The sequence below is a fragment of the Hyperoodon ampullatus genome, assembly GCF_949752795.1.
Source record: "Hyperoodon ampullatus genome assembly, chromosome: 3".
Classification (NCBI taxonomy): Eukaryota; Metazoa; Chordata; class Mammalia; order Artiodactyla; family Ziphiidae; genus Hyperoodon; species Hyperoodon ampullatus.
Genome location: NC_136916.1, coordinates 56,427,900 through 56,450,922, shown reverse-complemented (window position 1 = coordinate 56,450,922; position 23,023 = coordinate 56,427,900). Strand labels below are relative to the sequence as shown.

At 39.2% G+C, this 23,023-nt stretch overlaps 3 protein-coding genes across 4 annotated transcripts in view; 1 reads left to right on the top strand and 2 right to left on the bottom strand.

The window, feature by feature from the left end:
• Nucleotides 1–951: 951 nt before the first annotated feature.
• Nucleotides 952–1,203, bottom strand: LOC307049518 (H/ACA ribonucleoprotein complex subunit 3-like; the record flags this gene model as incomplete). Its single annotated transcript, XM_079699084.1, has 1 exon — nucleotides 952–1,203. The coding sequence occupies one exon, from the start codon at nucleotides 1,201–1,203 to the stop codon at nucleotides 952–954; it is 252 nt and encodes an 83-aa protein (XP_079555210.1).
• A 5,285-nt stretch (nucleotides 1,204–6,488) lies between these two features.
• Nucleotides 6,489–18,208, top strand: TIPIN (TIMELESS interacting protein). The gene is made up of 7 exons (XM_079700583.1): nucleotides 6,489–6,626; nucleotides 6,751–6,829; nucleotides 7,027–7,102; nucleotides 9,775–9,897; nucleotides 10,109–10,172; nucleotides 14,424–14,630; nucleotides 17,627–18,208. Exons 1-7 carry the CDS (start codon nucleotides 6,497–6,499, stop codon nucleotides 17,815–17,817), a joined length of 870 nt encoding a protein of 289 aa, XP_079556709.1. The 5' UTR covers nucleotides 6,489–6,496; the 3' UTR covers nucleotides 17,818–18,208.
• Nucleotides 18,209–19,621: 1,413 nt separating this feature from the next.
• Nucleotides 19,622–23,023, bottom strand: part of DIS3L (DIS3 like exosome 3'-5' exoribonuclease) — a gene marked incomplete at its 5' end in the record, with an annotated part of 34,270 nt that continues 30,868 nt past the window's right edge. For both annotated transcript variants that reach the window (XM_079700965.1, XM_079700966.1), the window contains 5 exons: nucleotides 19,622–19,969; nucleotides 20,057–20,231; nucleotides 20,650–20,795; nucleotides 22,028–22,206; nucleotides 22,307–22,461. In XM_079700965.1, coding sequence (XP_079557091.1) covers nucleotides 19,661–19,969; nucleotides 20,057–20,231; nucleotides 20,650–20,795; nucleotides 22,028–22,206; nucleotides 22,307–22,461 — 964 coding nt within the window. In that variant the 3' untranslated portion in view covers nucleotides 19,622–19,660. The remainder of the gene's footprint in view (nucleotides 19,970–20,056; nucleotides 20,232–20,649; nucleotides 20,796–22,027; nucleotides 22,207–22,306; nucleotides 22,462–23,023) is intronic.

Genomic DNA, 23,023 nt, shown 5'->3' with positions numbered 1-23,023 from the left:
TATCAAATGTAAATTAGATAGCTAGTGGGAAGCAGCCGCATAACATAGGGAGATCAGCTCCATGCTTTGTGACCACCTACAGGGGTGGGATAGGGAGGGTGGGAGGGAGGGAGATGCAAGAGGGAGGGGATATGGGAATATATGTATACATATAGCTGATTCACTTTGTTATACAGCAGAAACTAAAACAACATTGTAAAGCAATTATACTCCAATAAAGATGTTAAAAAAATAAAAAATAAAAATAAAGACACACCAAAATATTTGCTTGTTAAAAAAAAAAAAAAATCCCTGGGCTCGTCACCTTGATTACTAATGCTGATGCAGACCCAACTGGGTGATACGATCCCAACTTGGGCATGTTATGTACAAGGCAGGGGCAAGTAGATGCCACAGTCTTGAGATGGAGTACTCAAGTACATAGCAAACCACTACCACCAGCCAGTCCAGTACTTACCTAAGTGATAAGCCCAAATAACACCAGCCAATAGATAAGACACAGAGACTTTGCTTTTTAAATGTGGTTTAGAAATAGTCCATGGAGTCTTTTAGTTTTAAAAGATTTACCCCATTTTTCTTCTTTCAAACCTCACCTCTGGACTGGGTTTCCAGCTTTCCAGAAAAACTTTTACACTCTATACTCAATCCTTGTTCTTTGATAGTCTATTTTTCCTTTAACACTATTCACTCTGTTTTTTTTTTTTTAGCTCTTTCAAATCATTTTAATAACCTGGGAGTGATTCGAAGTATGAAAAGATTCAAACATTTTCCCTTTAAAGGGGATGCTACCATCATTGCCTCACAACAAGCATGATCAAAGGCAATGATGAGACCGGATTCCAAAGAGCAAGGGTCGTAGGAAGGCTTCAAGTCTCACGGATTGGAGAGCTTGGTTTCAGAAAGTCTCTCGAAGGCTAGCAGGCAGAAGAGACATGAAATTTTAAAACATCCTCAGAGGATGGGGCATGGTTTCTGGGTCATGAGCACCTTGAAGTGTCTCTTGAGGGTGATTTGGTGTCTAGAATATTTATCTGGGGAGAACCGAACAGGATGGGCCGAGCAGATCTGTTGTCCCATAGGGTCAAGCTTCTTCAGCATATAGACCCGGTCTCCCAGCTCGTTGAGGTAATACTGGAGAAACCTGACCACACTGAAGCCAGAGGTTCCAATTCTGTCTGCAGCTCCTCTAACTGACAGCCTCATGTGTTTTCAACACTATTCACTTTTAAAAACATCAAACAGTTCTAAAAGTTTTAATGACATGGTCTATGAGAAAGTTATTTTTTATATTTCTGGTGCAATTGCTAAGGAAAATATATTTCTAGTATTCCTCACATATGAAAAAGAGGACAGTCTTAGACATTAATATGTCAATGCCTTACAACTGTGGTAGCTATATTCACACAGACTTACAATTACCAAAGCCTTTATATTTTCTAAAAGGGTCAAACAATTTACAAATTATATGGATAATAATAGGTAACATTTATTAAGTACTATCATTTAATCCTCCTCATAACCCTATGAAGTAGATACTATTATTAATAATAAGGAACTGAAGCACAAATGTCAACAAGTAGTAAATGATGAAACTGAGATTCAAACCCTCAGAGCTTCAGCTCTGGGCTTTTTTGGGGGGCGGGGTGACATATAACTTCTTAATTTCTCAAAGTGCTTTTTTTTTTTTTTTTTTGGCCAGGCAGATTGTGGGATCTAAGGTCCCCCACTAGGGATCAAACCCATGCCTCCTGCAGTGGACGCATTGAGTCCTAACCACTGGACTGCCAGGGAACTCCCTCAAAGTGCTTTTTTTTTTTTTTTTTTTTTTTTTTTTGCGGTACGAGGGCCTCTCACTGTTGTGGCCTCTCCCGTTGCGGAGCACAAGCTCCGGACGCGCAGGCTCAGCGGCCATGGCTTACGAGCCTAGCCGCTCCGTGGCATGTGGGATCTTCCCGTACCGGGGCATGAACCCGTGTCCCCTGCATCGGCAGGCGGTCTCTCAACCACTACGCCACCAGGGAAGCCCCTCAAAGTGCTTTTATATTTATTTTATTAGACATAAAGTGGAGAATATAGACTTATCTGGATAATTAGAAGAATGCCTCTTGCCTCAGTTACCTGGACTCTTGAAGTTAACATATTTCCCATTTAAATTAATGTTAATTTTGTAAATTGCTTAATATATTTTATCTTGCATTTATAGAAATAAAACCATAAAATTAAGGAAAATGTGGTACATATACATATTTGCATACATAATTTTAGATAGAGCTTGCAATTTACTTTCTCTTATTTTTTTCACATATTTATTCTATAATTTTAATGAAATATTTCAAGCTACAGAAAAGTAAAGAATGTAGCAAACACTACTCATCTTGGTCTGTCAAATCTTGATGCTATAGTTGCTGAAGGTAACTTTTTTAGTTTTCTGAATAGTTAACACACTCATATGTTCCAAAAAAGTATGGTGTTAAGTCCCCATCCCACCCTGTCCCGTATGTCCAGTTCCCATCTCCACTTACTTATATATTTATTTTGTGTGCGTGTGTGTGCAAATATATATTGCACCAATATATTTGGACTCACTTAAAAAAAAATTAAAGGTAACACATTTTTGACATTCTTCTTTGTGTCCACAATCCTAACACTAACTCTTTACTGCCTCTTTTCTCGGCTCATTATTCAACAATTAATAGAACTCTTATGTTCAAGGAATTTTGTTAGTAACTCTGAAGAATCGGTAGTTTCTCATCAAATTCTTTTGCCTCCATCCTTTATATTCCATCCACAACCCAGTTTTCTAAAAACCTGAGATCTACTTCCAAAGTCTTAAGTGCATAGAGTATAACGAACACGATCATCACGGGGACAAGGGGACTAAACTTCTCGGAAGAATTCGGGAGGGCGGAAGCGGTAGGGAAAGCAGTGTGGGATGGGTCGGACGCCGGCAAGGTGGGGATAGACGTGGGTGGGCGGGACCTGGGGGAGGTGGGTCCGGTAGGCACCGCCCAGGCTTTTGGCGCCAAAAGCCAAGGACTCTTCTCGCGAGACTCTCGCGAGATACACGGTTTCCCGGCCGCGCGGAGCCCTGTGCTGCGGATACTGCAGTCTCCTCCAGGTGAGAGCGGGCTGGCGGGAGAGTGAAGTTCCCGAGGGGAGAGCTGGCCGAGGGAGTCAGGCTGGGGAGCGGGGATGCCAGGAAGTCGCAAGGAGGGAGTGAGGAAGCAGGAGGACATGACTGAAACGGACCTGGGCTGATCGGGACTGGAGAGGAAGGGAGGCCTGACTGGCTGCGACCTGTGCGGAGAGGAGGTCGGTGGGGATCAGGGCCGGCGCTTTTACTTCTTGTTTACGTTTCGGGTCTGTCTCTCTCTAAACCAGGCCTTTTAGTGCAAGGGAACGTGTGTCAGATACATCTTTACATCTCCAGTTTCTGTACCGGGGCTTCTAAACACTGGAGGCGTCCTGTGAATGTCGAATGAATGAGTGAATATGGTTGAAGTGAGAAGGACAGACAGGGGAGTGAGGATAAGGGGAGGTCGGAGAAGAGGGATGGGATGGGAAGTTTTGTGGTTTTAGGGCTGGGTAGCAAGGAAGTCATTGAGTCAGTTTGGTAGGACTTGCTGGCGACAGGGACTTCTGTTTTGGTGACTTAGAAAAAGTTGGGCATTGGACACCTAAGGGTCTAGGAACGAATTTGGATTTAAAATTTTTTTGTTACCTTCACTCTTCTGCGAGTCTGAGGACTAGAGGAGGAAGTGAAGAGACCTTCATCAATGTCTAAAAAGAGACTAGGCACCCATTGTCAAGAAGTTAAAGACAGAGCTATCTTTTTTTTTTTTTTTTTTTCTTTTGTGGTACGCGGGCCTCTCACTGTTGTGGCCTCTCCTGTTGCGGAGCACAGGCTCCGGACGCGCAGGCTCAGCGGCCATGGCTCACGGGCCCAGCCGCTCCGCGGCATGTGGGATCCTCCCGGACCGGGGCACGAACCCGTGTCCCCTGCATCGGCAGGCGGACTCTCAACCACTGCGCCACCAGGGAAGCCCTTTCTTTCTTTTTTTAGTGGCCCATTGCAGTTATTAAATCCTGCTAGACAGAAATTACAAGTATCATTGCCATCAGAACTCTCCCTATCCATAAACTCAGGAACTGAACAGATTCAGATAATTTTTTGAGATATCTTTCCTTCATGAGCTCTCATGTTATCCCAAACTCAGGAATCTGATAGATTTGGATAATGCATTACACTACGCATGACCTGAACTCACTAAAAATAATTCTCACTATCTGAATTCAGGAAACACATGGATTTGGATAGTGAGGATTCCTGGGCTACCTGCCCTGGCAGTGAAATGAGAAAGCTGAATTGGCCACCTCATTTCTGCTCTCTGGGGCCACCTCCTTGTTCCCCTCCTCCAGGGTCCCAGCCTTGCCCTCCAGGAGCCCCTTCCCTGTGCATTTCCCTCTTGGCCACATTTGAAGTAGGCGTTAGGAGGTGTGCCCTCCTTTGAGGCTGTAGAACTGCTCAGGTTTTCTGCTAGTTCAAGTTGGGAGGACCAAGATCAACAACTATTTCTTGAGCACTGGCTGTGTATCAGTTTTGGGGATACAGGAGAGGAGCACAGAGACCCACCTTGTCATTGCCCTTTTAGAGCTACAGTCTATTATGGGAGACAGACATTAATCAAATAATCATACAAATAGAACCTAATATTGGAACTGGGTAAGTGCTACAAAACTTGTACTTGACATTTTGAATGCTTGTTATAGGAGGATTTAATTTAGGAAAATTGGGGGAGACTTTTCTGAGGTGACGGTTGAGATCTGAAAGAGATTAGGAGTCAGGGAAGAGCCTTCAAGATAGGAAACTGCTTTTGTAAAGGTCTAGTGGCCTGAGGGATAGAAAGAAAAAGCATGGAGAATGGTGTGAAGTAAGTCTGGAGAAGTAGGAAAGCGCTAAACCCTGCAGGGCCTTGGAGTTTTATCATTATCCTAAGAGCAGTAGGAAGCCATTGAAGTATTTAAGCCTAGCAGTAATGTGATCAGCTTGACATTTCCAAAGGTTCAGTTTAGCTGTAATATGGAGAATGGATTGAAAGGGCAAAATGGATGGGAGTAATGGAGTAATCCAAGCAAGAAGTGTTAGGAAGTGGTTGTGGAAATAGGGAGAAATGGACTCAAGGGATAATCTGGAAGTAAAATGGACAGGGTATTTAGGAGGGGGGAATGAAGTGTTAAGGATGACTTGCAGGTTTCTGATGTGTAGCTGGATAGGTGTCATTCATTGAATTGGTTAAATTTAAAAGGTTGGTTTTATACATGATGAGTTATAGGTGCCTTTGAGAAATTTTAGGGCTATAAAATGAGAAGTAGGGATTTAGAGCTGGGATTTGATGCTCAGATGGAGATAAAAAAATTAATGGGTCATCTATAAATTAGAGCCATGTGCATAACTGAGTGAAGGGCCTAGGATGAAGTCTTGGATACTAACTGACCAGGTTAGAGGAATATGAATCTGCAAAGGAGATCCAGGAGGAGTGTCCAGGCAGGGAGGAAAGCCAGTTGAGTACTGTATTTCAGGAGTCAACAAAAACACTTTTCCAGAAAAAGGAACTGATCAAAAGTGTCATGTTTCTGAGAGGTCAAGTAAGATAGTACTGAAAAGCATTCTTTCAAGTTACCAACTTAAGGATTATTTCCATTTCTTCAAAGGAAACCTTACTAGAAAACCAATATGTAAACAGTATTTTTATTTTTATTTTTCCTTTTTCGGCCCCCCCGCACAGCTTATGGCATATTAGTTCCTGGAGCAGGGATTGAACCCGGGCCCTCAGCAGTGAGAACACAGAGCCCTAACCACTGGACTACCAGGGAATTCTCAACAGTATTTTTTTTTTTTTTTTGTGCAGTACGCAGGCCTCTCACTGTTGTGGCCTCTCCCGTTGCGGAGCACAGGCTCTGGACGTGCAGGCTCAGCGGGCATGGCTCACGGGCCCAGCCGCCCCGCGGCATGTGGGATCTTCCCAGACCGGGGCACGAACCCACGTCCCCTGCATCGGCAGGCGGACTCTCAACCACTGCGCCACCAGGGAAGCCCCCAACAGTATTTTTAAAAAGCTTCTCTGGTTGAAGTGGGGATGAGGTATTGTACCCTGCCTATTTCACACCCCTTTGGACCACAGTTTAAAACCCTCTGAAAAGTTAAAATCATCATTTTATGGTGGGGAAACTCAACAGTTGAGGTAAAATGATTTGCTCAAAATCATATAGTTATTTAGTGGTAGGGTCTACATTAGAACTCAGTTCTTCTAATTTCTAACTTTGTTCTTTTTTCCATAACTGTTATCTTCTTCACTTCAGTTCATGATGTGTGAGTTTGAAATATGGTTTAACTGACAAACACATGCATTTTGCTGCAAGTGGGACTTAACTGTGTAATAAGAAGACTACTTGGATGCATAAACATGTTTACTTTTTTTTCCCCCTAGAGGAAAAGATGCTAGAACCACAGGAGAATGGCTTGATTGACCTACCAGATTATGAGCATATAGAAGATGAAACTTTTCCTCCATTTCCACCTCCAGCCTCTCCAGAGAGAGGTGGTGAAGGAGCTGAACCTGAAGAAGGTCTGTATAGGGTTCCAAAGTGGTGTCCATGTTCAGCTATCCATCTAACAGCTTAGAAATGATACATTTTATAAGTGAGGCTTAAAGTACTTAAGTAATATTAAATCTTGGTATATTTCACCAGAGTTAGGGAGAGGGGCACCTGTTCCTGTACCTCCAAAGAGAACAGTTAAAAGGAACATACCCAAGCTGAATGCTGAGAGGTACATTTACTATTTCCTTAACTATTTATACTTTTCTTTCCATCATTTTTTCCCTCTTACGTTACAAGCTTTTGGTTGGGATGATTTGGAGATCAGACATTTTTCTCAGTTCAGTAGTTAATATTTTGTTCTTCTTATGGTCTTTGGCCTTGATGGCTTTAGAAAACTTGAAATTTAAAACATATTTCTATTCACAGATTAATTTCAGAGAGAGGGCTTCCAGCATTAAGGCATGTGTTTGATAAGGCAAAATTCAAAGGTAAAGGTCATGAGGTAAGAAAAGTCTGATTTTTATTTTAGACCTTTGTTTTTTAAAATATCAATAAGGCTGTGGGCCCATTATCATGTTCTTAGGAATCTTAGAATGTTTCACAGATACCAGCATTCATCATCATGTCTCTTTAGAAACTATGATGTAGTAGAAAGGACACTATCTGAAGACATTTAGGAACTGTAAATCTCTGCACAAATGTACGTTTGGAAATTCTCTTTGAATTGTGTGGTGTGTAGATACAATTTTTGCAGATGATATCTTTGTAGAGCTTTGCAGTTTATGAAGTATTTTCAATTCTTTAATTATCAACCTCTGGGGTAGGTGTTGGTCCCATTATGTAGTGAAGGAAACTGAGTTTTTAGAGTTTTAAGCCTCCACTGCCAGTGGTTAAGGGCAGAGCCTCGACTTTCCATTTCACGGCCCAGCTAGAGTAACATTAACACAGCATGAGCATGATCTTGGTGTGGTATTCAGGATAGTTAGAAAGGGGGAAGCAGCTGGAGGCAGACAGCAATTCAGAGGCTATTTCACTACCAGCAGAATGAGGTGAAATAGCCTGGATAGGGTAATAGTAGAGGGATGAACAATATATAATACTTGGAGGTGATTGGGAGGTACAAAAGTAAAAATTAATCCCAAGATTTCAAACCTGGGAGGCTGAAAAATTGTAGTACATTTGCTTAGTTTCGGTGGACAGGAAGGGAGAGTATAAGTCTGTGTCCTATTTTGCCACAAAACTAAACATAAATCAAGATATTTTAAAACCATGCCCAGCTCGGTTAATTCATTGCTCTTATTGAAATTTTCAGGTAGTAGTGATGAATTGGTGCTTTGAATTTATGACCTCTTCATCATTTTCATAATAAGTACTTTAAAAGATAAATAAACTTATACGAAGGATAAATATTTTGTGTTCCTTCACTGGGTGAGGTTGGGCTCTGAGTTTGTCTAGTCTTCTGTACTTTGCCCTTGAAAATTCTACTATTTTCTAACGAAGTTGAATCCTCGATGCTTTTTTCTCCATGTATGACTTGGGACTTCACACTGTATTTAGGTATTTCTCTTCTCTGTCCCTTGGGTGTAATGTGATATTGTGAGGTGGCTGATCAGCTACCCCAACAACTGGAAAATGGTCGTAGGTGATTGAACTGAACTTTTTTTTTTTAATTAAAAAATTTTTTTATTTTATTATTTTTGACTGTATTGGGTCTTCACTGCTGCACGCGAGCTTTCTCTAGTTGCGGCAAGCAGGGGCTACTCTTCATTGAGATGCGCGGGCTTCTCATTGCAGTGGCTTCTCTTGTTGCGGAGCACGGGCTCTAGAGTGCAGGCTCAGTAGTTGTGGCGCACGGGCTTAGTTGCTCCACGGCATGTGGGATCTTCCCGGACCAGGGATTGAACCCGTGTCCCCTGCATTGGCAGGAAGATTCTTATCCACTGCGCTACCAGGGAAGCCCGATAATTGAACTTTTGAAAGAAATTTTATCTTTATCAGAATGAGAATGAAATGACATTACGTTCTCAGCATTACATATTGAGTTATTGGTAGAGTTGATTGTTTTAACCATTAGCTTCTTAGACAAGATCAAATACCACCACAAACAATGATTGCCAACATTTGAGGACTTGCTTTGTGTCAGGCACTTTACTTGTATTACTTAATCCTCCTAACAACCCAATGAGGTATGTATATTCTCGTTTTATTCATGAAGAAAAAGGCACACAGAGGTAAAGTGATTTGTTCAAAGTCACACAGCTATTAAGTGGTAGAATTTAGATCTGAATCTATGCAGTCTGATCCAGAGCTTTTAACCAGTCTCCTATTTTAAAATACTATAAGAAAATTAAAAAATATTGTACAGTAAAATCAGGAATTTGGAACTTTTTTCATTACTCCAGTTTATTAAACTTTGTTTTTCATTTTCATTAAAAATTTTTTTAATGTTAAATTGAAATTTCAAATATAGAGAGGTATTGTGGTCAGAGAATGTTTATACTGTTCTTGCTAGTCTTTGGTACTTTGCCCTTGGGATTTCTGAATATATTTTCACAGAGCTGATTCTCAATGCTTTCTGTATATCGTTTAGAGACCTGTCAGTTTGTATAGTTATTTCTAAAAGATATCTTGCCATATTTTATTGAAGTTTATTTTCAAGTATTTATAGGTCTGAAAAGACACATGTGATTATCTTTTAACTTTTATTAAGTTTTCATACTGGGTTTCTTTTTTCCTCTGATTTTTAAAAATCTGTCCAATGCTGTTAGACTGCAGTCCTCTAAGCCAGCAGTCCCCAGCCTTTTTGGCACCAGGGACTGGTTTCGTGGAAGACAGTTTCTCCCGGGGGACGAGGGGTGTGGGGGATGGGTCAGGCGGTAATGTGAAAGATGGGGAGATGAAGCTTCGCTCTCTTGCTCTCCCACTGCTCACCTCCTGCTGTGCGGCCCGGTTCCTAACCCACCGTGGACCAGTCCACGGCCCGGGGTTGGGGACACCTGCTCTAAGCCCTTGATAAATATTTTTCTTCTTAAAGTTTCTTCTAAAAGTTTATTAACCTTATAAATATAAAAGGACACCAGTGACTTTGGTACTATTATTCAGTTCTAAAATCTGCTGACAGGGTCAGTTGTGAGAATGAGTCTTCTATTTAGCATTTTTATTTTTATGTTCCAGGCTGAGGACTTGAAGACACTAATCAGACACATGGAGCACTGGGCGCATAGGCTATTCCCTAAACTGCAATTTGAAGATTTTATTGACAGAGTTGAATATCTGGGAAATAAAAAGGAAGTTCAGGTAAGTGTTGAGATCATTATGAATATCATTCACAATGCTAAATTGTATAAGGATAGATTAGTGAGGCTAAGTAGCTCTTCGGGGGTCTTCATTTTCAGTCTTAGTAGAGAGAAGGAAAATTAATAGTAGCTATTTGAACAACTTTTTTTGAAACCAATGACCGTTTTCCCCCAAATCTAAGTGAAAATGTAAAAATGTTTTTTATTTTCAGACCTGTTTAAAACGAATCCGACTTGATCTCCCTATTTTACATGAAGATTTTGTTAGCAATAATGGTAAGAATATAGGTTTATCTACTTTATAATAATTTTGCTTTTAGAAATGGATCTAGTTGGGGTAGGTAGTGTTACAGGACTGGGTTCTTAGTCTATTTTGAGTATATAATTAAAGTACAGTAAATAGGAATGAGTTCAGATGCCTTGGTACGTCTAGAATGTTGTGCATGATATTTGTTTCTTAAAGACATGGTGGTATGCCGTTAAGAGATGTTGTAAAATATATTTAGCCACAGAACATGAGCTTTTGAGAACTCATGATGATGACCCATTGATCCTTTGTAGTGCTTGCTAATAAAAAAATATATAAGATACAGTGTTCATATACATGTCCACCATTATAAAAAAGTGGCTCTGAGAAAGTAGGCAGAACAATTTGATGATGAAATAGGTCACAACTCACACAAGAGTACAGATCTTGTATATAGGACTTTAATTAGACCTATGTGACGGTTCCTGGTATTGATTGCATTTGTTAGTTGTACAATGCAACCATAGGCAGTCACACACATCAAAACATATGGTTCCTGCCGACAGGGTCTGTATAGTTACCAGATTTTCTGTGCGATGGCTCCATACATGTTTGTTTTTTGTTTTTAAAAAATTTAATAGATGTAGCAGAAAATACAGGCTCCATATAGAATCCCCCCAAATTATTTATAAACTGCTTTTAAAAGTGAAGGATTGTGATTTAAATAATCCAAGATTTAATTATTTGGTAAGGTATGGTATGAATTGATGGCATGGGATTTGATAGATGGAAAGGAATTAGTGATTAGAGTCTAAATCCCACAGCATATACTACTGGGTCAGTTAGCTTATTCATTGAACTTTTTGAGCTGCATACTATGTGCTAAAGGTTCAGGGATAAAGATGAATGTGATCAGACCCCTTGCTTCATGGGCTAACAGACCGTGAACTAGTAACATGCCAGTAGTCTCCAAGGTGCTGTAATTGGAGAAGAACAGGGGACAGTGTATGGGGCAAAGGAGAACACAGTTACTTTTACCTAGGGGAGGGGAAAGCTTCACAGAGGAGGTATCACAAGTACTTTAAATGATAAGCAGTAGAAGTTAAGCAGAGATGATTTTGGATAGAGGCAGCCACTTAATGCAGAGGCATAAATGAACATGGCACCATTCATGGAATTACAGGCAAGTTGCGGTATAGGGTACATAGAGGAGGCCTGTATCAGAGAGCCTTGTTTGTTGTTGAATCTGTTTTCTTTGTATCCTAAGAGAATAGTCTCCAGACTTTTGCATGAGGCACTACAACAGTAAAAATGTTTTGAACATTTTATTTTTCTAATACATGTACTGCTGTACTGATATGGTATATAATGTACATTTTTGATCTTAACATTACAGTTTTAAAGTAAGAACAATATGATTGAATATTCTACTGAATAATTTTTACCAAAAGTTTGGGGCTAATACTTTTTGATCAGTGGTTTGAAGGTTTGGTTGTAGATTCAGTTTTTTCTCCCAAATCTTGGTTTTCACCTTTCTAAGATGCGTAAACCCACATGGAAGTAGAGCGTCATTAACTGTGCTTAGTAAATCTTGGTATTCATCTTTCAGGCTCATTCACCAGCGCAAGGACTTTTGTTGAAGTTTACTCGCAAATTTTCATCTGCCCCTTTTCAATCGTTTTACTTAAAATTAGTCAGTTTTTATATTTTTAGCACGTGTCGTCATGCCATTCCTCTGCTCAGAGCCCTTTAGTGGCTCCTTATTTCTTCAATCAAAGTAAAAGCCACAGTCTTTATATTGTCCTACTTGGCCCTATAGAATCTTATTTTTCTGTCCTTATCCCATTCCTCTTGCCTCCCTGATGGTATCTTTACTATTCCGTTGCTTCAGCCACTTGCATCCTAGCTGTTCCTTGAGCCTTCCAGGCATATTTCTGTCTTAAGGCTTTTGCACTCTGCCTTGAACACTGTCCTTTGCCCTCCCTCCTGCCCCTAAATCTGGATGGCTAACTCTCACCCGCGTCAAACTGTTTTCAAATGTCAGTTCAGCGAAGTCTCCCCTACAACACTGTTAAAATTGGACCCCCAGCCCCATTCCTGATTTCACTATGCTTTTTTTAAATAGCTCTTATTTTCCTTTAATTATTATGTAGTTTGCTTATCTGTTAGTTTATATGTACCAGAGTGATGGCATCCTGTAGCACACTGAATATTTCTGGCTTTAGCTTCTTTGCCACAATAGCTTGCCTACGAATGTGGCAGTGAATGAATTTCATGTGTGGTTCTAATTTTTTTTAATGCCACTTTTATCCTAGTCAAAAGTGGTTATATTCACATGGATTTTCTGTTAAGACATTGTTTGTACTAAAGAGGTCATTTACTGTTGAAGAGATCTTTCCTTTCATGGCTCACAGAAAAGTATTGAATAGTTTTTTATGTATTTCATTACTATTAATTCAGAATCCTATAAGCCCTATAAGGTGAAGCATATTAGAAATCCTGTATATTACATAATTGGTTCTAATACTTGTTTCTTAACTTTTCCAGCAATGTTTTCTAAATGTACTCCATCAATATTTCCTGACAAAGGAATGTATTTTAGTTTCTTGACACATTTTTTTTCCATATCAGGAAGAAAAAGTGTATGGCTTTCTGTCTTTCACTATTAAGGAAGAAACCTCAAAAGGGGCTTAGATTGTAAAATGCTGGATTAAATACATGATTTTTAAACCTCACTGGTTTGTCTTTATGTTTTAAATGTTTTGCTAGTTGTGATGGTTTTTACTGGCATTAGCTAATACCTCATTGTACAATATCTACATAGGACAAGGAGAGTAATTGTAAACTCATATTTCAAATGGTGGTCATGGTGATATGAAGTTTTTTTTTACCTACTTGTCAGATCTGATGAGGTTATTTATTATTTTTTTAACACCATAATGTGAATGATACAGAGAGAAGGTGAAGTGTCAGCTTTGCCATCTTCTTAGTTCTTGCTTGTACTTCTGTTCTCTTCTACCTACAGGTGTTTTGTTATTTTGCAGAAATCTTTTAAAGCTACCACTTGTGCATTTTGTTAGGGTTGTTTTGGTTAAAATAGATAGTATGTCAGGTTGCTTAACTGGGTAGTCAGAATTAGCTATATATCATAGTATGCTGAAATTAAAAAATGAGTGAGGACCCAATTCCACCCTTCCACAGTATGAGCTTGCTGTCTTGAAGGTAGCTTACAGACCAGATGATTAGCTGTCATATAGATAAGTGATAGTTTGTCACTGCCAGTTCTTTTAAATATAAGTTAGTAAAACTTAATTTTTTGTAATTCTTAAATGAAATATAAATGGAGGATCTAGTATTTACATTTCATACCCTGTGGATCATTTTAGGAACATCCTACTTTGAGATAACTGGTGTACAGGGCTTTAAGAATTTATTAAGACTAATCATGTAGAGAGCACTGAATTTTTTAAAAAGTTAACTTGGCAATACGTCCACAGATCTCTAAATTTCTTCCCCTTTTTCACTTTGTGTCTCAGTTTTACCGTACACAAAAAATAGCCTATATAAAATCATTACTGTGTATCATACAGACAATATGGCAAGCTACTAAAATGTTTTTAATATAAAACAAGGATAGGGCTTCCCTGGTGGTGCAGTGGTTAAGAATCCACCTGCCAATGCAAGGAACATGGGTTCGAGCCCTGGTCCAGGAAGATCCCACATGCTGCAGAGCAACTAAGCCCGTGCTCCACAACTACTGAGCTTGTGCTCTAGAGCCCACAAGCCACAACTACTGAAGCCCGCGCACCTAGAGCCTGTGCTCCACAAGTGAAGCCACCGCAGTGAGAAACCCACACACCGCAAGGAAGAGTAGCCCCCACTCGCCGCAACTAGAGAAAAAGCCTGCACGCAGCAACAAAGACCCAACACAGCCAAAAATAAATAAATAAATAAATAAATTAAAAAAATACACTATAAGGATATACTTTGGATTCTTTAAGTTCTTTTATTAGCAACTAAGAACTTTTGCTTTCTGTTCATGCATGTTTTTAAACTAGTATTCCATTTGACTTAAAATGCCTCTTTAAAGTGATTAATAAATATTCCTTCTACTTGTTTGAATCAAGCATGTATTTGTAACATTCTCATACCTCACAAATGGTTACTTCAGGTCTGGCACCTTGTTGCTTTAAACCGGTTTTCAGTTAATAGCTGCATAAGCTCTTTTTTCTAACTAGTTTAACACTACAGATGTACTAATTTTTTCTTTTCTACTGCAGATGAAGTAGGGGAAAATAATGGCCATGGTGTAACTGCTACTGAGTTAGATCCCTTTCTGACAAACTCATCTGAAAGTGCAAAGTTTGCTTCTGAGTCGAGTAGAAGCCTAACAGAAGAACAACAACAAAGAATTGAGAGAAATAAACAACTGGCCTTGGAAAGAAGACAGGCAAAGCTACTGAGTAATAGTCAGTCCCTAGGAAACGGTAAATTTTATGCTGGATTTTATGTGCTACCATTAATATATCAAGGGCATGTTAGAAATTTTAACTTCTTTACTCTTCACCAAAATAAAATACCTCTAGGTATAGGCAAATGTGATATAGTATATTAAGCTTATGTATATTTGAGAGACAGTGGACTTGAGAGCTAGCTGGAATCCTCAAAGAATATATGCATCCAGGACGGTTTTCTGGGTAGCTGAGTGTCTCTTAAAAAATTGTTTTAATCATTTAAAATTGATTCTGGATCTTTCGAAAACATATTCTTCCCTGACTCCTTAAAACATGTGACATATAGTTTTATCTTTATGATAATTAAAACATTACTGTGGTACTTTCCTAAACATATAAAATTCTCTGTACCCATTGAGGACTTTAGAGCCATTTGCTGTGAAGTGAATAGGTCCAAACATGCTTTTTATTGTAGCGTTTCACTTCTGTTGTGAGCCGTCATGTTTGATTTCTTGTTGATGCCCTTGTCTCTTTTAAAACTGCCTTAAAATTTGCTGTTTTTTAAACAGACTGTGGGTTTGGAAACTAGACAAGTTTGTTAAAACTATATTTAAAAATAATTGCAAATTGGTTTTGAATGAAGCACGCACAGTCGCATTTATCTTTGTCAATTTCCAATCCAGTTTTTTCCTTTTGAAATGGGAAAATAGGAATTACAGTAAGTAGTGAAGATTACATGTTGTAAAACAAGTTTCACCCAAAATAATGAAATTCTCAAGTGAAAAATATTCAGTGGTATTATTATGATTTTTTCCAGTTAGAATGATTTTTTTTTTAACATCTTTATTGGAGTAAAATTGCTTTACAATGTTGTGTTCGTTTCTGGTGTTTAACAAAATGAATCAGCTACACATATACATATATTCTGATATCTCCTCCCTCTTGTGTCTCCCTCCCACCCTCCCTATCCCACCCCTCTGGGTGGTCACAATGCACCGAGCTGATCTCCCTGTGCTATGCGGCTGCTTCCCACTAGCTATCTATTTTACATTTGATAGTGTATATATGTCAATGCCACTCTCTTACTTCGTCCCAGCTTACCCTTCCACCTCCCCACGTCCTCAAGTCTATTCTCTACGTCTGCATCTTTATTCCTGTCCTGTCCCTATGTTCATCAGAACCATTTTTTTTTTTTTAGATTCCATATATATGTGTTAGCATACGGTATTTGTTTTTCTCTTCCTGACTTCACTTTGTATGAGACTCTAGGTCCATCCACCTCACTACAAATAACTCAATTTCATTTCTTTTTATGGCTGAGTAATATTCCATTGTATATATGTGCCACATCTTCTTTATCCATTCATCTGTCGATGGACACTTAGGTTGCTTCCATGTCCTGGCTGTTGTAAATAGTGCTGCAATGAACATTGTGGTACGTGACTCTTTTAAAAATATGGAATGCTTCACGAATTTGTGTCATACTTGCACAGGGGCCATGCTAATCTTCTCTATCATTCCAATATTAGTATATGTGCTGCCGAAGCGAGCATTAATTTTTTTTTTTTAGGTTTCTTTTAAAAATTTTTAATTATTTATTTATTTTTGTTTGGCTGCATTGGGTCTTTGTTGCTGCACGCGGGCTTTCTCTAGTTGGAGCAAGCGGGGGCTACTTTTTTTTTTTTTTTTTTTTGCGGTACGCAGGCCTCTCACTGTTGTGGCCTCTCCCGTTGCGGAGCACAGGCTCCGGACGCACAGGCTCAGTGGCCATGGCTCACGGGCCCAGCTGCTCCGTGGCATGTGGGATCTTCCCGGACCGAGGTACGAACCCGTGTCCTGTGCATCGGCAGGTGGACTCTCAACCACTGTGCCACCAGGGAAGCCCTGGGGGGCTACTCTTCATTGCAGTGTGCAGGCTTCTCATTGCAGTGGCTTCTCTTGTTGTGGAGCATGGCCTCTAGGCGCATGGGCTTCAGTAGCTGCAGCACCTGGGCTCTAGAGCACGGGCTTCTGTAGTTGAGGCTCGTGGTCTCTAGAGCGCAGGCTCAGTAGTTGTGGTGCACGGGCTTAGTTGCTCCACGGCATGTGGGATCTTCCCAGACCAGGGATTGAACCTGTGTCTCCTATATTAGCAGGAGGATTCTTAACCACTGTGCCACCAGGGAAGTCCAGGATGAATTTAACTTTTAACTTAACAAATGGATGTTTTGTACTACCTTGTGAAAAATTTAATGAAGATACAACTATTGTTGATGACAGTTCTTCCTTGCTGTCATGATCAAAGTTTACATGGCAATAAGCATTTTAAGGCTCATCTTCTATTTATAATATATGACTTTAAGGGACTTCCCTGGTGGTGTAGTGGATAGGAATCCGCCTGCCAGTGCAGGGGACATGGGTTCAATCTCTGGTCCAGGAAGATCCCACATGCCATGGAGCAACTAAGCCTGTGCGCCACAACCACTGAGCCTGTGCTCTAGAGCCCATGAGCCACAACTACTGAGTTCTTGTGCCACAGCTACTGAAGCCCACGTGCCCTAGAGCCCATGCTCCGCAACAAGAGAGACCACTGCAATGAGAAGCCCACGCACCGCAACTAGAGAAAGCCCGTGCACAGCAACAAAGACCCAACGCAGCCAAAAAAAAATAAAAATTAAACAAAAGATATTTATAATATATGACTTGAAAATTTTTCACTAGAAATGAGTATCTTAAATGTTCTTTACTGTAGATCACTTTGACATACATCTCATAAGAACATTTGATTTTTAAAAACTTCTATCTAGTAGTTGTGATTTTTTAAATGAGAACAGTTGCGTTTGACTATGGTTCAAAAGTCTGAGTTCAAGACTTGCATTTTGAATGGATTTTATACATGTATAAAAATGGCTTTATTTGGAATTATCATAATTAACATTAACTAAAGTGACTGTAGATTTCATCTCTACTGATTTAAACTTGTGAAGAAGTTTGTATTAGGAAAGATTGGATCAGGTGCTTGTAATGAATAATAGTGATTTCTCTTGCAGACTTGTTAATGAATACACCCAGTACACAGACACCTGAAGAGGGTAGTACAGGTGAAGAGCAAAAGGAGGAAGAATCAAATGGATTTAACAAAGACCTTCTAGACGATCCACATAATGATGCTGCTGCCAATACTGTAAATGAAGAGGAGGAATTAAAAATAGAGAAAATGCAACTGGACCAGTCCTTTTAAAATATATAATAGTAACTTAAGGCTTCATCTAGAAATGTTACTGAGGTTGGATAGGCCTCAAATGAGAAAATCTATTAACTTGCTATCTTCCAAATTTGAGATTATGCATTTTGCATACTTTGAGTGAAAATCCTTATATAGTGAAACTTTTATAGATTCCTGTTTAAAATCTGGTATTATTTATACTTGTTTCTTATTCACTTTCATTGTCTATTTATTCTCCTTAGTGTTTATTTTTATATGGGTATGACCTTGTAAAAATGATTGGTAGTTAATAAGTAGCTTCCACTGCTAGTGTGCCATTGAATGCCCTGTTTTTACTAAACTGGGTGGTGTTTTAAGATATAAATATGTGATAAATGCTAATGTTCTTTTTTTCTTTTTAAATAAAAAGCTCACAAACTATCCCTAGAGGCTTTATAAAAGTTTCTCATTGCTATTTAGTTCTACACTTTACACTTTTGGTAATATGTTCACAGTTATATGTTTACATGTCTTTGGAGGAGTCACTTTAATACTTAAAGGGCCACATGAAAAGCTGATACATTGCCTGGCCTGCATAGGTGCTGGGGACGTTCACATGCTCCTTGGTACCTTACTGACTAGTTAGTTGGAGAGAAACTTGCAAAGTATAATGGGGAACACAGAGCACATAGGGAGGATTCGGTGGAGATGCCAAGGATTGGGAAGAACATGTACAATAATATAGAAATGAAAATCTAGGAAATGAGAGATTTGGGAATGGTGAATATGAGGCTGAAGTGTTAGGGCCACGTGGTGGGAGGACATAATTGGAGTTTTTCCTGCCTGAGTTTATCAACTTGGTGGAAGGGTAGTTGCAGATAGAAAGTACCACGTTGAGAATCAAGTTTAAAGGTTGGTCTGATTCTTAGCAGGAGATTCCCATGGGGGAGAGGGAAAGGCAAAGCTAGTTTTTACAAACTAGGACATGGGAAGGTTGCTTTTTAGGGGGAAGACTGGCAGAGTGATGGTGCTAAGTAACAAGTCTCCAGCAAGGGCAAGTGCAATGCAACTCATCATTTGAGGAGAGGGTGGGAATGGAGGTTTGAGAGAATAGACCTTACCCTATGCACCCCACCCTGCTCCCTATGCCCTATCCCCAATTGGTGCTGGGGACAGCAGGGGTGACTGAGTCAAATATGAAATAGGGAGTTTTAAAGTGGATACGTGGACAGGACAGAGCTTATTATCTGAAGGTGACTGAAAAGTTAATCTGGCAGATGTCAGAGGGGCCTATGACCCAAATGGCCCAGTGTAGCAATTACTGGAAAAATTAATACTGTAAAAGAATGGATTTGAGACAAGCTAACCAAAAGTCAATTCTGGGTTTATTAACAAGACCAGCAACATGATTTGCAGAGTCAGGATTCAGTATCTACTTACCTCTGAAAAACCACTTTCCATAGTGACCTAACTGTACTTTATTTATTTATTTATTTATTTTTTGCGGTACGCGGGCTTCTCACTGTTGTGGCCTCTCCCGTTGCGGAGCACAGGCTCCGGACGCGCAGGTTCAGTGGCCATGGCTCATGGGCCCAGCCGCTCTGCAGCATGTGGGATCTTCCCGGACCGGGACACGAACCCGTGTCCCCTGCATTGGCAGGCAGACTCTCAACCGCTGCGCCACCAGGGAAGCCCTAACTGTACTTTATTTAATGCAACTTAAATTAATGATAAGAAAAAATTTCACAAATATCTGATATTTCTACCCAATCCCACTCGGATTGGGTGACATTGGGTGACGCTGAAAATTATATCTTAATGTTTAAAAGAAGGTAAAACATTCACGTAAGACAGGTCTTTTAATGAAGTAAGAAGAGTTTCATATTCCATAACTGTTGGAAACATCCAGGAGAGCTAGGTCTCTTATTTCCTCTAGAAGTGTGTACAGGCTTCTTCCCTTTGTTTGGCAATATTTTTGATAATCTTTCTCGATGACATTTACTTTGACTTCTTGAGCAAGCTGAGCTTCCTCCACAGATCTAGCTACTTCTTTCACTAAATCACTCTTTAGCAAGAGGGAACTCTGCTGAAAAAGTTCTGTATCTGGCATCATGTATGGTTTGTTGCTTATTATTTCAAGCCTTATTGTATCAGAATGGCAACGTGAGGCCTGTACAGATATTCTCACCTGTCATAGAGGAGAAAATGCATATTACTAAATCACAGTCTTTGTTCTTTGCAGTGAAAGCAACACTTAACATAAATACAGACTTACTGTTACGTGGTCAAACAAATGGAACGTAACAGATTCCCCTCCTGTCGTGGTAGAGGTGATTTTGTTTTGAAATCGTTGAAGGGATCCTGGTTTCCATTCAGAATGGCCATCTGGGCTGCATGAGATCACCAAACCATCTTTATTTTTTAGATAAGCAGCACTTTTAATCCCAAACCTGAATCATTGTCAGAATAAAAATCCAGAGATAATATATTCTTAGTATGCAGGTTTTGTATACTTATCTAGAATGCTAGTTTTTCTTACAGATTAAAAACAACTTTTCCAAAAAAAAAAATAATAACTTTTCATCTGATTTACCTCCAAATATATTTCATTGAGCAGATGGAAACAAAATGTTTTGCTAAATAACAAAGTAAAACTCTAAGACTGATACAGATGTACTAGATTCTAATATCCATTTATACTTACATAATGAATTATATATTATTACATTATGTACATATGGTAACTACAAAACAGTTGCTAAAATAAATGCTTTAATAAATTACATCTAATGTACCATTTATATACCATGTCTATACTTTAAGGTTAACCATGATTTCTTAACAACTATTGTGTTAGAAATAACATACCTTGGTATAAACACAAGCACACCGTTTGTCCTAATTGAATAAATAACCCCATCAGATATGCAACGCTCCTCAGTTTCTGGGTCTTTGTCTTTAAAATACATGCACTGGAAGAGCTCTGTAGACTGCTTCTGAGAATGCTGTGCTGCCTGTAAGAAGAAGCACAACCCCAAAGCATGATGATGGACTTCCCTGACATCCCCAGAAGAAACATGTGATTCATATTCCCACAGAAACAATGTCTTTTAAAAAAGGCTAGGTTCTAGAAAACTATTAATACAAACATTCTTCTCTATCATAATTAAGTCAATTTTGTGGGACCCTTTATCATTCCCTCAAAAATGTCTTAGAAAATTTATTCTTTTAAGAAAACAACTTGTTATTTAAAAACTGTCTAGTTCATTCAGGAAGAGGAAAAGTATCCAGGTCTATGTCTTACCTTTATTTTCAAGTCTGTCCTACCAAAATCCTGCTGGTAGAAGTGCAAATTAGAACTACTATTCTGAAGGGCAATTTAGTAATAGGTATGAAAGTTTTATTTGTACAGCCCTTTTGACTCAGCAATTCATTATTACCAGGAATTTATCCAGGCAAAATGTGAGAAGTCTGTAAAAGTGTATACACAAGGATGGTGTAAACTAAATTGCCTGGAACAGTGCTGCCTAACAGAACTTTCTGCAATGATGGAAACGTTCTGTATCTGTGTTGTCCCATAGGTAGCCACAAGCCACATGTGTCTGTTGGGCACGTGAAATGTGGCTAGTGTGACTGAGGAACTGAATTTTTAATTTAAACCAACATGACTAGTGGCTATAATGTTGCACAGTATCAAACTAGAACCCTGGATACAGAAAATAATATTAAACATTTAGGCAGCTTCCAATCTTATGTATCACCAAATGGTCTAGTTCTAAGCTGTACAACATTATGGCCACTAGCAACAATATAAAATAGAATACAAAGCAGTTTCTAAAACAATGATGTAACTATATTGACATGGTGTGCTATCAATAACATGTTAAGTGAAAAAAGGCAGATTTCAAACAGCAGGTATGATTGGATAATTTTATAAATAAAAATAATTGTCTAGAATTGTTATTATCTTTGTGTAGTAAGATGATGATCTTTCACATTTCTACATTTTGGGAAAAACATCTAACCCGTGGTAAATCTCATAAATCCACAATAAGTCACTTCAGAACATTTGTAAATGTATTGAGAGCTACTCAACAAACTTTATGATTTTTCATGTTATTTCATTGGTTGGAATAATTCTAGAGTTTAATTTGCTAGAATATACAGTACTTCATTCCACTATACAATAAAGCTTTTCTGTTAGCAAAAGAGATGATGGGTAAGAGAATTAAAAATTCCTTCTTACTCGGTTTCTGTTGTTGATATGTCTGCATAATTCCTCAAGATCTTTGTTGCTGAACAAATTTTCCTTAATTTCCATTTTCTTATCCTTTGAAATGGCTGCCAATAACAGTCGGTGTACTATAATATCTGAGTATCTTCTTATCGGAGAGGTAAAGTGAGTATATTTATCTAATGCTAGACCTTCAAAAATAAACCAAAAAATCAAAATAAACAAAAAAATATACTTTTTAAACAACTTGCTCAAGCTTATGGGCACACAGAGTAAAATTTTATCATTCACCATAGTGATGGAACTCTTCCTCGGCACATGATCCAGTGGAGAAATACAGTGCATTAGACATGGCTTGTGTAGCCATTGATCGAAGCAACCAGTTGACAATGGGATCATTGGGGTCATTTGCATTATCCAGAGAATCAGCCAGTGCTTTATTGGACCTGACAAAAAAATGTAAAAACCTTTATGTAGTCCCCAGCAATAATTTACAAGTCAACACTCACCATCTGAATATGTTCATCTGCCAGTAGTTAAATTTATTTTGGACACATTTAAGAAGCAACTTTTTTCAATTATAGAAATCTAGTTTGTGGGGCTTCCCTGGTGGTGCAGTGGTTAAGAATATGCCTGCCAATGCAGGAGACATGGGTTCGAGCCCTGGTCGGGCAGGATCCCACATGCCACGGAGCAACTAAGCCCGTGTGCCACAGATACTGAGCCTGCGCTCTAGAGTCCACAGGCCACAACTACTGAGCCCGTGTGCCACAACTACTGAAGCCTGCACGCCTAGAGCCCATGCTCCACAACAAGAGAAGCCACCGCAATGAGAAGCCTGCGCACCGCAATGAAGAGTAGCCCCTGCTTGCCACAACCAGAGAAAAGCCCATGCAGCAACGAAGACCCAACACAGCCAAAAAAAAGAAATCTAGTTTGCTTCTGAGGTTTAAACAAAGAGTGTCAGAATTCAAATACATTTCTTTTCTTTCCTTTTTTTTGTGCCAT